Source organism: Mirounga angustirostris, unplaced genomic scaffold (assembly GCF_029215605.1).
Source record: "Mirounga angustirostris isolate CCGP_5_RB_7025 unplaced genomic scaffold, mMirAng1.0.hap1 SCAF_4, whole genome shotgun sequence".
NCBI classification, from domain to species: domain Eukaryota; kingdom Metazoa; phylum Chordata; class Mammalia; order Carnivora; family Phocidae; genus Mirounga; species Mirounga angustirostris.
Window position 1 is genome coordinate 36,646,693 of NW_026991712.1, and position 14,624 is coordinate 36,661,316.

A 14,624-nucleotide genomic window follows, 5' to 3' on the forward strand; every position below is an offset into this window, starting at 1 on the left:
TTCTCTTGGTTCACTATCCTACTAGAATTACAAAGAAAAGTAAAGGATTGACTTGTATTATTATTTTTTAAAATATTTTTATATTTATTTATTTTATAGAGTGAGAGAAAGAGCGTGCCAGCAGAGGGGAGGGGCAGAGGGAGGAGAGGGAGAGAGAGAATCCTGAAGCCGACTCCCCACTGAGCATGGAGCCAGACATGGGCCTTGATCCCAGTACCCTGAGATCATGACCTGAGCCGAAATTGAGTTGGACGCTTAACTGACTGAGCCACCCAGGCGCCCCTTGACTTGCATTATTAACAATATTTTATTCTCATGTAATTTTGTTTTGATGTAATATATATTAAATTCAGAGTTGATGTCTATCAATCCTTTAATTTTCATTTTTAATAACTCTAACAATTAGAAGTTGCAATGGATAGTGGAAAACTCATTGCCAGTTTTGTTTTGTTTTCATTTTGCTCAAATGTAAAATATTTCACTGGCTCAATTATTAGAGTAGTGTTTGGTTTCAGTATGATATACATTTGTCCATATATATCAAAATACCTCCAGATTTTGGTTTCATGCCAGAAGTATGTCATTACTCTTTAATTGTTAACTAGCATGCTTCCTATTTTAATGGCCAATTATATAAGAGGCATACATGCAAAAATATAATATTTTAGTGACAATACCAGTAAATATTTTGTATGCTGCCAGTTTGTAATAGAAGATAAGACCATCTTAAATTGAACCTGATTTATGGTAACACCAAGGAGCTGAACAATTATTTATATTTGAAATTAGAGCTTTGTAGAGCTTTAATAATTGGGTGGTAATGATTTATGTATTTTTTCCACCTACAGTTGTGGAAGAACAGTGTGTACTTTTGGTTTGACCTACAGGCTTATCATCAGCTTTTCTACCAAGAAACACTTCACCCTTTTAAAGTATGCAAACAAGCTCAAGTAAGTAGTAAATAATGTTGGTTCAATGTGCAGCTCTAAGTACACAAAAAAATGAAAAAGTTGTGTCCAGCTCCAAACAAGAGAAATCTGGGACTACAGGCAAAAAGGCAGCAGGTAAATTGTTGCCATGGGATTTCTTCATTTAAATGTCAGTACAATATTGTTTTATAGTCTGATTTGTGGGTTTCCGTTTTATCTATTTTATTTGGTTTGCTTTATTTTCTCTGCTGGCAAGTACTTGTTCTGCCAATAAAGGACATCCCATATTTTTTGTAATTTATGCCTTTTTGGTTTGGTTGTGAGGGACTTAAAAGAGAACCCTGAGAGAGGACTTGTCATGAATCATTGAAGTGATGGGGAACAGAGACACTGACCAGAGCTATTCTCTGAGCTTACTGTAGGAATCAACTGTTGGGACATACTCAGCCTGGTGACCTTCTAGAGGGCGGGAAATGATGTTGATTCTGTGGTGTAGGCTCCATGTCATCCCCTATGCTTCTGTACTACACATCATGTAAGACAGAGACAGAGGTGGAGGAAAGAACATCTCAAGACCATGCCGAAGCAAAACAGAGGAGGAAGAACAGAGGATTCTCTGCAAAGGGAAACCGAGAGAGTGGCCTCTTTTGAGGGGGAAGGAAAGAGAATAGAATTATGACTCAAGCTCACTTAATCTTTTCAGTTTTTTATTCTTAGGATCTTGTGATCTTTTTTTCTTTCAAATTATTTATTTATTTGAGAGAGAGAGAGCATGAGCAGGGGGGAGGGCAGAAAGAGAGGAAGAAGCAGACTCCTTGCTGAGCAAGAGCCCGACATAGGGTTCGATATCAGGACCCTGAGATCATGACCTGATCCCAAGGCAGATGCTTAACTGACTGAGGCACCCAGGAGCCCTAGGATCTTATGATCTTTTATGGAGAGAAGTCTTCAAGCCTAGAAAACTGCTAATCACTTCTATATTTGTTCACCACGTAAGTGGTTCTCATAAGCTGGAATAACCCCATTCCGGAGAACCTCTCCCCAGATGATGCAGAGATAGTTTTGTCATATTGTGTATTACCTTATTTATTTATTTTTTTTAAAGATTTTATTTATTTATTTGACAGAGAGAGACACAGCGAGAGAGGGAACACAAGCAGGGGGAGGGGGAGAGGGAGAAGCAGGCTCCCCGCAGAGCAGGGAGCCCGATGTGGGACTCCATCCTAGGACCCTGGGATCATGACCTGAGCCGAAGGCAGTCGCTCAACCGACTGAGCCACCCAGGCGCCCTTATATTCTTATTCAGGATCTCAGAGAGCTGCTGGATGTTTGTTGTTCCTTCCACCACCCGGACTCAGGTGTTAATAACTATGCTTTGTAAATCAGCTGACAGAGCTTTGTACTTTTTATTATGAGAACAAGGGCTTCAGCTGCTACCTAGCCCAGATCTGGCTCAATGCAATCATGAAATTATAGCTCTAATTTGCCAGTACCATTTTTTGAGACCACATAGTGGGCTCTTTTGCTTGTTCATCCTTGACCTGTGGGTCTCTACATATCCCCCTCCCCCTGGCCTATTGCTCCTGTCTGGAAAAGTACCATCTGTTATTTATTATGTTTTCACTACTGCAAAGCCCACTCCTCCAAACATCTTTGGCTGATCCATCAAGTGGGTTCTTTGTTGTTGTTGTAGTCACCATATTTCCACGCACTTGTACAAATGGAAATTCTATTTAAGTTTGGTAGACTTACTAGTTCTTAGTAATGAAATTATTCTACCTGCTATAGAAGTATTGTGAAACAGGATACAACCAACTTTTGGTTATTCTGAGATGGATTATTCTGTTTGGGGATCATCAAGGTCTGAAAGCTTTTTATCCTCCTCTAGATTATCTTCTAAAATTTTTTTTTTTAAATAGAAGTATAATTAGCATACAATGTTAGATTCATTTCAGGTGTACAACATAGTGATTCAACAATTTTGTACATTACTCAGTGCTCATCATTGTAAGGGTAGTCACATCTGTCACCAAACAACATTATTACAACATTAATAACTATATTCCCTATGCTGTGCTTTTCATCACCATGACTTATTTTATAACTGGAAGTTTGTATATCCCTTAATTGCTTTTATCTGTTTTATTCATGTCCCCATTCATCTCCCCTCTAGCAACCACCAATTTGTTTTTGTATTTAAGAATCTGTTTTCTTGTCGGGGCGCGTGGGTGGCTCAGTCGTTAAGCGTCTGTCTTTGGCTCAGGTCATGATCCCAGCGTCCTGGGATCGAGCCCCACATCTGGCTCCCTGCTCTGCAGGAAGTCTGCTTCTCCCTCTCCCACTCCCCCTGCTTGTGTTCCCTCTCTCACTGTGTCTCTCTCTGTCAAATAAATAAAATCTTTAAAAAAAAAACAACAATCTGTTTTCTTGTCATTTGTTCATTTGTTTTGTTTTTTAGATTCCATATATAAGGATGGACCTAGAGGGTGTTATGCTAAGTGAAATAAGTCAGAGAGATAAATACCGTATGACTACTTAATCTTCCCTAGGTTATCTTTTGGGGAGTCACAGCAGGAGGGAGGGGGGAACAATGGAGAGAGTTGCCTTCAGGTTAATAGAGGGAAATTGAAGGAGCAAGTCATGTGATTTTTTTTTTTTCTTGGCTTGTTTGCTTTTTACATCTATGGTTACTTTATTTTTTGGTTAATAGAGCAATGGTCTAGATTGGTTTAGGTTTTAATTATCCAAGATTTCTGTGCCTCCAGATAAAAGAATTGCCTCACATTATGAAATAGCATTCATTTCTTTATAATACAAATGCTGTACGGCTTTCTTCAAGGGTATATTTACAATAGAGATATTTGGATCAATAATGCCAATGGTAGAATGTAATCAGCTGGCACCATGTTAAAGGCACTGTGAACAATATAAAATTGTTTTTATACATCTGACACGCTATATGGTAGGAGACCAAGAGTTGGTTCCAAGGGACTTATATGCTTTTCTGTATGATAGTAAGCAAATTACATACCTTGAAGTTTTGCCTCATAAAATATTGCAGAAGTAGGCAGACTAGATGCGGAATCAGTGACAGTGACTTAGCAAGAGTAATTGTCCAAGAGCTTGAACTGCAGCCTAGGGCGCATCCTGAAGATTTTACTGCATGGCTTCAGGATAGAATAGTGCAGTTAGAAGCCAATTGAAATGGTCTTGGCAAGGAGAAAAGGAGTCACTTACCCTAGTGCAGAGGTAAAGTCTTTGACTCTATTAACAGTTTTCCAGGGGACCATCTACCACTGCTAAGATTTGGAGCCTAGAGTGTTGCCACAGATAGTCCTACTGCTTTTTTGATACTACATCCTTGCTTCAGTGATAGAGTACTACAAAAGGATGAAGGAGATCTGGGTACCACTGTCTTTTATGACATCTTTCATCTTTGTAGAAATCTTTCAAACAAAGCGCATTCCAGCAAAAACTAGGCATTTAGAATTTACCACTCTCTACAGCATATACATTGAGAATTTGTTTTGAAATAAGCAAACAAGTATGATCATAAATATTGCACATGTTTACACACATGTACACACACTTATTCTTATTAATCACATACATATTTAAGTGGGAAAGGGGAAGAGAGAAAAAAAAAGTAAAAATTAGAGCCCAGGAGAAAAATTATTTGGAGAATGTAGGAATTAATGAGTGGAGAGAGTAGGTAAAAATGAAATGGAAAAGAGGAATAAGAGGATTTGCTTACTTTTACTACAAAGTGCTATTTAATATAAAGATATTCTTGTAGCAGTGTGAGATTTTTTGCCTTATTCAATGGAACATGTATCACCTAGATCAGAGGGTATATGACATAGAAGGGAAAAAAAAAATCACAGACTTGGAGTTGAAAGAAATGAATTTACATCACATGCTGTTATTATTATGCTAGTTCTTAGCTGGGTAAACTTAGTCAAGTCAGTCAGTTTAATAAGCCTCAGTTTCATGTCCTATAAAATGTGGGTGGTAATAATGCTTTACATTTTATTTCCTTCTACTGTTTTAGAAGTTACATATTCTATTTCTCTTTTCACCCTTACAGTTTTAACATGCATACCAAAATTAACAAAGTCTACAATTAATCATTATCTTAATCCTTTCAAATAACTTAAGGATCTTAGAACACTTTAATTCCACCACACCTTGCCCATTTTACATATCATTTTTGTATGGCATTTAAATTTTTTTTATATACCTACCAAGTAGCTATCATCATTTTTGTTTTGATACCATTGATGTTTGTGTAGATTTATTCACACACAGATTTCATGCTTATCATTGCTTTTTGCATCATATTCCTTCCTTTGGGTTTCATTTCTGAAGAATATCTTTTAGTACGGTTTTCATTAGGATTTACTAGTGGTAAAAAATCAGATTTTATTTGTCTGAAAATGTTTATTTAAATTCTCTCATCGGTCATGTGACTGAATATAGAATTATAGGTTGACTATTTTCTCTCAGCACTTTGAAGATATTATTCTACTGTCTTAGGGTTTCTGTTACTCTTTTTGAGGAGTCTCCTATTGCCCCTTTGCTTTTTCTCATCGTTTGATTTTTAATCTTCTCTTAAACCTCAGTGTTCCATATTGCATGTCAGTGTGTTTACCATAATTATCTTTCTTGGGTCGAAGTTGCTTCTAGAATCTGAGGAATCATGTCTTTTATCAATTCTGGAAAATCCTCAGCCATTATTTCCTTCAGTTTTTCTACTTGTCTTTTCTGTGTTCTCTCCTTCAGGATTCCCTGTCTGGTAATGTTGTCAATCCTATATCTCTCTTAATCTCTCAAGGTTTTCTGTATTTTTTTTTTTTTTTTTTTTGAGAGAGAGAGATTAGAAGTGGGGTGAGGGGCAGAGGCAGAAGCAGGCTCCCCCACTGAGCAGGGAGCCCGATTCGGGGCTTGATCCCAGGACCCTGGGATCATGACCTGAGCTGAAGGCAGACGCTTAACTGACTGAGCCACCCAGGTGCCCCTTTTTCTCTCTTTTAGTATCTGTGTTGCATGTGGTAAATTGAAATAGATATATTTCCTTTGATCTGTTTTCCAGTTCATATGTTGTTTCTTCAGCAGATTTCAATCTGCTATTTAACCCATCCATTGAGTTATTTTAAGAATTATTTTTTTATTTTTCTACTTGTGTTTTTCAAGTCTCTCTGATGTTTTTGTCTCATTTTTCCTTCATGTTTTTATTTCTTCTTTTATGTCTTTAAACATTTTAAACATATAGTCTGTAGCTATGTTAGTTACCTATTCCTGCATGACAGTATTACCATAAGTTTGTGGCTTAAAATGACACACATTTATTATCTCCCAGTTTATATAGATAAGGAGTCTGGCCACAACTTTGCTGGGTCCTCTGCAAGGCTGTAAATCAAGATGTTGGCCAGGGCTGGTTTCTCATCTGTAGTCCCACAGGGAAGGATCTGCTTCATGGTTGTCAGCAGCATCAGGGTCCTTGTAGCCACTGGACTGAGGAGAACTCAGTTTCTCACTGGCTGTCAGCTAGACGCTACCCCAGCTCTGTGCCATATAGTGTGGCCCCAGGATGCCACTAGGATTCACTAGTGGTAAATGGATGCCACAACATGGCAGCTTACTTCTCCAAAACCAGCAAGGGAGGCAGTTTCTTAGCAAGACAGGCATTACCATTGTGTGTAATGTAATCACATACACATAATCACATATATCTCATCACTATTACTGTATTCTGTTGGTCAGAAGCAAGTCATGCATTATATGCCCACACAGGGGGAGAGAATTACAAAAGGGCATGAACGCTAGGAGACACTGAGAGTCTGACTGCTACAGCATCCAATAATTCTATGATTTGTAGTTTTTGGAAGAACTAATTTTGCTATTTATTATTTTTGCCGACATGTTGCATTCCTTCTTATATGTAAGTCTGAATTATAAGCTGTTTAGGGAGGTTTTTACCTATGGTGCTTATGCTAGGCACTTTTTTTTTTCATTTTTTTTTATTCTTATGTTAATCCCCATACATTACATCATTAGTTCTAGATGAACTGTTCCATGATTCATTGTTTGTGCATAACACCCAGTGCTCCATGCAGAATGTGCCCTCCTCAATACCCACCACCAGGCTAACCCATCCTCCCACCCACCTCCCCTCTAGAACCCCCAGTTTGTTTGTTTTGTTGTTGTTGTTTTTTTAATGTTAATTTATCCAATTTTTCTTTTTTTTTTATTTTATTCTTATGTTAATCCCCATACATTACATCATTAGTTTTAGATGAAGTGTTCCATGATTCATTGTTTGTGCACAACACCCAGTGCTCCATGCAGAATGTGCCCTCCTCAATACCCACCACCAGGCTAACCCATCCTCCCACCCCCCTCCCCTCTAGAACCCTCAGTTTGTTTTTCAGAGTCCATCATCTCTCATGGTTCGTCTACCCCTCCGATTTCCCCCGCTTCATTCTTCCTCTCCTGCTATCTTCTTCTTCTTCTTTTTTTTCTTAACATATATTGCATTATTTGTTTCAGAGGTACAGATCTGAGATTCAACAGTCTTGCACAATTCACAGCGCTTACCAGAGCACACACCCTCCCCACTGTCCATCACCCAGTCACCCCATCCCTCCCACCCCACCCCCGACTCCAACAACCCTCAGTTTGTTTCCTGTGATTAAGAATTCCTCATATCAGTGAGATCATATGATACATGTCTTTCTCTGTTTGACTTATTTCACTCAACATAATACCCTCCAGTTCCATCCACGTCGTTGCAAATGGCAAGATCTCATTCCTTTTGATGGCTGCATAATATTCCATTGTATATATATACCACATCTTCTTTATCCATTCATCTGTCGATGGACATCTTAGCTCTTTCCACAGTTTGGCTATTGGGACATTGCTGCTATAAACATGGGGGTGCACATACCCCTTCGGATCCCTACTTTTGTATCTTTGGGGTAAATAGCCAGTAGTGCAATTGCTGGATCATATGGTAGCTCTATTTTCAACTTTTTGAGGAACCTCCATACTGTTTTCCAGAGTGGCTGCACCAGCTTGCCTTCCCACCAACAGTGTAGGAGGGTTCCCCTTTCTCCGCATCCCCGCCAACATCTGTCGTTTCCTTACTTGTTAATTTTAGCCATTCTGACTGGTGTGAGGTGGTATCTCATTGAGGTTTTGATTTGGATTTCCCTGATGCTGAGCGATATTGAGCACTTTTTCATGTGTCTGTTGGGCTAGGCACATTTTTAATGCTGATTTCTCATCTTGGAGTTTCCTTATTTGCCAAGTGTAATCTTGAAAACCCAACCCACAAGATGGTAAATTTACAATAATGAATCCTGAATTCTTTTGCATGGAGTCTAGGCCAGGGCAAACAAGCTTCTGTTTTTGTTTCCTAGGTTTGGTCAATGTAGATATAGGTAGTGACAGAGATAGAGACAGAGATAGAGATACACACATGCATATATTTTTTTCGCATTCTGCATTTCACATTGTGTATGCCCCTTCAAGGACCTTGGTGTATGTATGGCTCTTAGTATAACTTTTCCACCTAGTGAGGGTCCAAAGACTTGTCTCCTGTACCCAGTGGCTCTTATAACCCACACTCTTGGTTTGCCCCATGGTAGTCCTATTGTCAGCTCATGCTTATCACCCTGATTTTTAGTATATTACTTAATTTTGGCCCCTGCTGGTTTTCCTTATTATCTCAGCCATACGTTTAAAAGAATATTTGTTATATTTTAGGTATTTTATAGAGAAAGGATTTTCAACTAATCTAGCCTGTCAGCATACCAGAAAAGGAAGCAGTCATATATTTTCTAATACCCACAGTAAACATACGAGGTATTTTTATCCTATTTTTTAATAGATAAAAACAAACTACATCTCTGAAATGTTAACCTTGCTGAAGTTTCATAGCTAGGAACAAAATTAAGCTCAAACTTGAGATGCAGAACTGATTTCAATGCTATACTTCACCTCCTTTACCCTATAAAAGTTCTCATGTCTACTTCACAGGACATCTGTAAGGATGGCATAAGATAATGTAGGTGGGAATATTTTGTAGTACAGACATACCTGGAGATATTGTAGGTTTGGTCCATACCACGGCAATAAAGCAAATATCACAATAAAGTGAGTCGAACGAGGGGTGCCTGGGTGGCTTCATCGGTTAAGCGGGTGACTTGATTTCAGCTCAGATCATGATCTCAGGGTTGTGAGATCCAGCCCTGCATTGGGGCTCTGTGCTAGGTGTGGAGCCTGCTTAAGATTCTCTCCCTTTCCCTCTGCTCGTCCCCTCCCACTTGCATGCTCTCTTTCTCTCTAATTAAATTAAATTAAATTAAAATAAAGTAAAAGAATCCAGTGAATTTTTTTGGTTTCCCAGTGCATATTCAAGTATGTTTATACTACACCGTGGTCTATTAAGTGTGCAATAGTCTTATGTCTAAAAAACAATGTATATACCTTAATTAAAAAATACTTTATTACTAGGGGTGTCTGGGTGGCTCAGTCGGTTAAGCAGCTGCCTTTGGCCCAGGTCACGATCCCAGGGTCCTGACTGAGCCCCACATCGGGCTCCTTGCTCAGTGGGAGCCTGCTTCTCCCTCTCCCTCTGCCTGCCACTCCCCCTGCTTGTTCTCTCTCTCTCTCTCTGAGAAAAATACTTTATTACTAGCAAATGCTAACCATCATTTGAGCTTTCAGGAAGTCATAATGTTTTTGCTGGTGGAGAGTCTTTGACACGGATGGCTGCTGACTGATCAGAGTGGGGGTTGCTGAAGGTTGGGGTAGCTGTGGTAATTTCTTGAAACAATAATGAAGTGTGCTGCATTGATTGACTCTTCCTTTTACTTAACACTTAGAGGCCATTGTAGGGTTATTAATTGACCTAATTCCAATTGTTTTGTCTCAGGGAATAGGGAGGCCCGAGAACAAGGAGAGAGACAGGGGAATGGCTGGGTGGTAGAGCGGTCAGAACCCACACAACATTTATCGATTACGTTTGTCATCTTATTTGGGCACAGTCTGTGTCACCCCAACATAATTACACTAACATCAAAGGTCACTGATCACAGATCACCATAGCAAATATAATAATAATGAAAAGTTTGGAATATTGTGAGAATTACCAGAATGTGACATAGAGGCAGAAAGTGAGCAAATGCTGTCGGGAAAATGATGCCAAGAGACTTGCTCCATGCTGGGTCGCCACAGACCTGCAGTTTGTAAAGAAAATGCAGTATCTACAAAGCACAGCAAAGCGAAGTGCAGTAAGATATGTTTTGCCTGTATACTGTAGAGCACGCTATGTAATAAGTAAATATCATTACCATTATTAGAGTCAATACTTAAGGTTCTCTCAATTACCTAGACAATGGGGAAGGAAAAGAGGAATTTGAAGATATCCAAGCAAATAGGCTGGAAGAACAGCAACTACTAAATTCATAGCTATTCATTCAATCAGTACTAGAACTTACTGAGTTTCAGAATATACCTCATAGAATCACAACCTTTAAAGAATATCTTTGACAATATTGTTACTTACTAATTAACACTTACTGAGAGTGGCTATGTGCCAGGCAAGGTTCTATAAATACGGAGATGATTGGGACAAAGTTCTTTGCTTATAGAGCTCACTTTCTAGTGGGGGAGAGAAATAATTACTGAAGTACTTCAATTATATTTAAAACAAAACCAAATTAATATCATCTTAACTGGAGATTAAGTTCTTAACTGGAAATTACTTCTTTCTTCACCAGCAGGTTAACAGTTGGTTATTGGTTTTTTCTGTTTTTTTTTTTTTTTAATTATTGAGGTATAATTTACATACAGTGTTATATTGGTTTCAGATGTACCACGTAGTGATTTGATAACTCTATACATTACTCAGTGCTCACCATGATAAGTATAGTCAGCATATAAAGTGATTACGATATTATTGACTATATTCCCTGTGTTGTACTTTCCATCTCTGTGAATTATTTAATTTATAACTGGAAGTTTGTAGCTCCTAACCTTTTTTTAAATCTATTTCACCCATCCCCTCACCCACCTCCCCTCTGGCAACCACCAGTTTGTTTTTTGTATTTAAGAGTCTTTTTGTTTGCTTATTGTTTGATCATTTGTTTTTTAGATTTTGCATATGAGTGAAATCATATAGGAGTTGTCTTTCTCTGTCTGATTTATTTTACTTAGCATAATACCCTTTAGCCCCATCCATGTTGTTGCAAAAGCAAGCTCTCATTCTTTTTGTGTCTGAGTAATATTCCATTACACACACACACACACACACACACACCACATCTTCTTTATCCATTCGTATATCAATGGACATTTAGGTTGCTTCCATATCTTGGCTATTGTAAATAATGCTGCAATAAACATGGGGGTGCGTATATCTTTTTGAATTAGTGTTTTTGGTTATTGTTTTTTAAAGATAATCATCAGCTTCTTTTAAAATACCCATAGGAGGAAAAGAACGGTTTCCTTTTTTATTTTTTTTCACTTTTGAGCCAAAACCTTTCATCCTTTGGTCTTATTCTGACCCTGTGAAGCAATTACAAAATAAATCTTTCTTTCAGGTGACAACACTTCAAACAAAAAATTATAATGTCATGTTTTATTCAGATCAACAACTTTAGACTAAATCTCAAATCTTTTCAGTATCTTTTACCATAACTAGATGAAATCTTGACATTTGGAAGTCTCTCCTGACATCTCCACTCGATAATTTGATAGCTTGGAAATATTCTGGCCTAATGCTTTAGTGAGTGACTCTGTTGCTCCTATGTGTGTACCTTCCTACAAAGAAATCACTTGATGCAAAACCATAGTAAATAGATCAATCTAAGTGACTACTTCTACCTACGCAGAGTCTGTAGTACTGTCACTGGCTTACTCTTGGGTTTGCAAAATTGCACACGAGAGAAAGAGGACACAAAACCTGAGTCAATAAATGTCATCAGACCTATATTGTGCATTGGTATTTTTAGGGAAGCCATAAGTTATGTGATAGTAATGCAGAATTCATTAATATATTCATTCAGCAATTATTTATTGCTATCCTTCTCATTCCTTCTGGGCCCAAATCACTTTAGTTTCCCATTAGGTGATCTTAGACACAGTGTGGAGCCAAATGAAGTTCATACCAGCTTGGGCAACATAATCCCACCTGAGGGGTCTACAGGTATGTCCATGTATTTGACTCCTTTGCTCCTATTTCTGTCTATTCCTGTGGAAGCAAAATATCAACGCAAGTTAGATAGCTGTTAGATCGCCAATTACAAGCAAATTTTCCCTAGCCTAAAAACTTCTACTGACACACAAACAGCTATCAAACATCTGGTACATACGAGGCTCTGATCGATGGTGGGAACACTTTGGGGAACGAAGCACACACAGGTGTTGCCACCCAAGTGCTATCAAGGTTCAAGAAGGTACTCTTCTTTTGCCTACGCTTCCAGAAAACACTAGGAAGATTGAGAAAGAGGAGACCATGTAGCTCTATCCCCATAAAATTTGCATTGTCCGGACAATGTTTCTCCATGTAGTTTGAGCTAATTTTAGGTAACCAAGACCTTGGGTGTTACCATAAATTCCTTTGAAAAAGCTTACAGCACAGAGAGGCGGTGTTGACATTTTTTCTGATAATCAGCTTCGTTTTTTTTCTTTGCTTGCTGTCATCCATTACCCTAATGTTTAGCTCTTCTCCTTCCTTGGCATTTACAGGACTTAAATACTTCAGGGTGGTCCTGACATTTTCATTAAAGTGCTGTGAGCTAAGTGCTCCCTTTCTAGGCTGATGGTGTATTTTCAGGTGCACTAACAGAGCTCATTATTTCTTTATACAGCAGCAGCATTAAGAATCAAGCTGTGTTTCCTGAAAGATGAATGGGCATGGGTGAGGGGTGAGGTTGGGGTGGTGATTAAATGTGGAAAATCCTGTGCCTCTTCATAGCTTTATGGTAAGTTGCAGTGTCTTTATAATTAGGCTGCTTCTTGAGTGCTGGGCAATTATTCTTCAGGCTTTATTACATTATTTGTTTTTGTTACCAGAGAGATGGTGTCCCAAGTAGCAGTCAGGCTTGGAATCCAGCGCACTATGAATCACTGAGCACAGAATCAGCGGGGTTCCCATCTTGCGTCCCATTTTATTGTGCTTGCTAGTGAATTCAGGAAGAACACGTACAGAAGCCAGCTTTCTAGCTTACAGTTATTCATTCGTTTCTCCTGTTCCTGATGCTTCTACCGGCTATCTACATTCAGTCTTCAGATTTTGAATATTATAGGATTATGAGCCAAAAAGGATCTCCAAAGATCCTCTTGTTTCCAAAGAAGTCACCATATGAAGTTCTCTAAACCATAATTAGCATTATACCTGACATTTATTTAATGTTTACTGTCAGTTAGGTTCTGTGGGGACCACTTTAAAGGGATAATTTTATTTAATTCTTCACCATCCTAAAAGGCAGATATTGGTGTTATCCCCATTTTACAGATTAGGAAGCCAACATTTAGAGAAATTGAATACTTTCTTAAGGCCATCCATTCAGCAATTAGACTTAACTTCTAAAGTCGTTGCTTTGTTATTGTCTCTAGAAAAAGGAGTATCTCTATATCATCTTGTTTAATCTTTCACTGTAGTATCTTCAAATATCTTTATGGACACTAAATACTAAAATACCAAGTTTAACCCTTAACATTTTCCCCCACTGGACTTTAAGCTCCAAGAAGACTGCTTTGTTTACCTTGTGTGTTCAGAACTGGAACTGGCATATAAAAGATGCTCTAATAATATTTACTAAATGACTGAATGAACTCACTGGCATATTTATATCCTTAGCAACATATTATAACCTAATTATAGATAATCATTGATTAGTTTTATATGACTGCCAGCAAGGTGTTTTTATTTAAAAACATTTAAAAAAATAAAAATAGTTTAAGGAGCCTACATATACCATCACCTAGCTTCAACTGTGATCATTTCTTTCTAGGCATGCTGTGTGTATAGTCCAAGTTTGCTTTTTTTTTTTTATTCTTATGTTAATCCCCATACATTACATCATTAGTTTTAGATGAACTGTTCCATGATTCATTGTTTGTGCATAACACCCAGTGCTCCATGCAGAATGTGCCCTCCTCAATACCCACCACCAGGCTAACCCATCCTCCCACCCCCCTCCCCTCCAGAACCCTGTTTGTTTTTCAGAGTCCATCGTCTCTCATGGTTCGTCTACCCCTCCGATTTCCCCCGCTTCATTCTTCCCCTCCCGCTACCTTCTTCTTCTTTTTTTTTTCTTAACATATATTGCATTATTTGTTTCAGAGGTACAGATCTGAGATTCAACAGTCTTGCACAATTCACAGCGCTTACCAGAGCACATACCCTCCCCAGTGTCTATCACCCAGTCACCCCATCCCTCCCACCCCACCCCCCACTCCAGCAACCCTCAGTTTGTTTCCTGCAATTAAGAATTCCTCCTATCAGTGAGATCATATGATACATGTCTTTCTCTGTTTGACTTATTTCACTCAACATAATACCCAAGTTTGCTTTTAAAAAAGAGCTCTTGGGGGCGCCTGGATGGCTCAGTTGGTTAAGCATCTGCCTTCGGCTCAGGTCATGATCCCAGGGTCCTGGGATCAAGCCCCGCATCGGGCTCT

At 38.6% G+C, this 14,624-nt stretch overlaps 1 protein-coding gene across 12 annotated transcripts in view; it reads left to right on the forward strand.

Annotated features, from left to right (window-relative positions):
• RGS22 (regulator of G protein signaling 22) overlaps positions 1-14,624 on the forward strand; it is a 125,757-nt gene that overhangs the window by 64,391 nt on the left and 46,742 nt on the right. For all 12 annotated transcript variants that reach the window (XR_010410576.1, XM_064588075.1, XM_064588069.1 and 9 more), the window contains one exon: positions 849-950. Coding sequence is in view for 11 of the 12 variants with exons in the window: in XM_064588075.1 (XP_064444145.1) it covers positions 849-950 (102 nt within the window). In the remaining variant the exon portion in view is untranslated. The remainder of the gene's footprint in view (positions 1-848; positions 951-14,624) is intronic.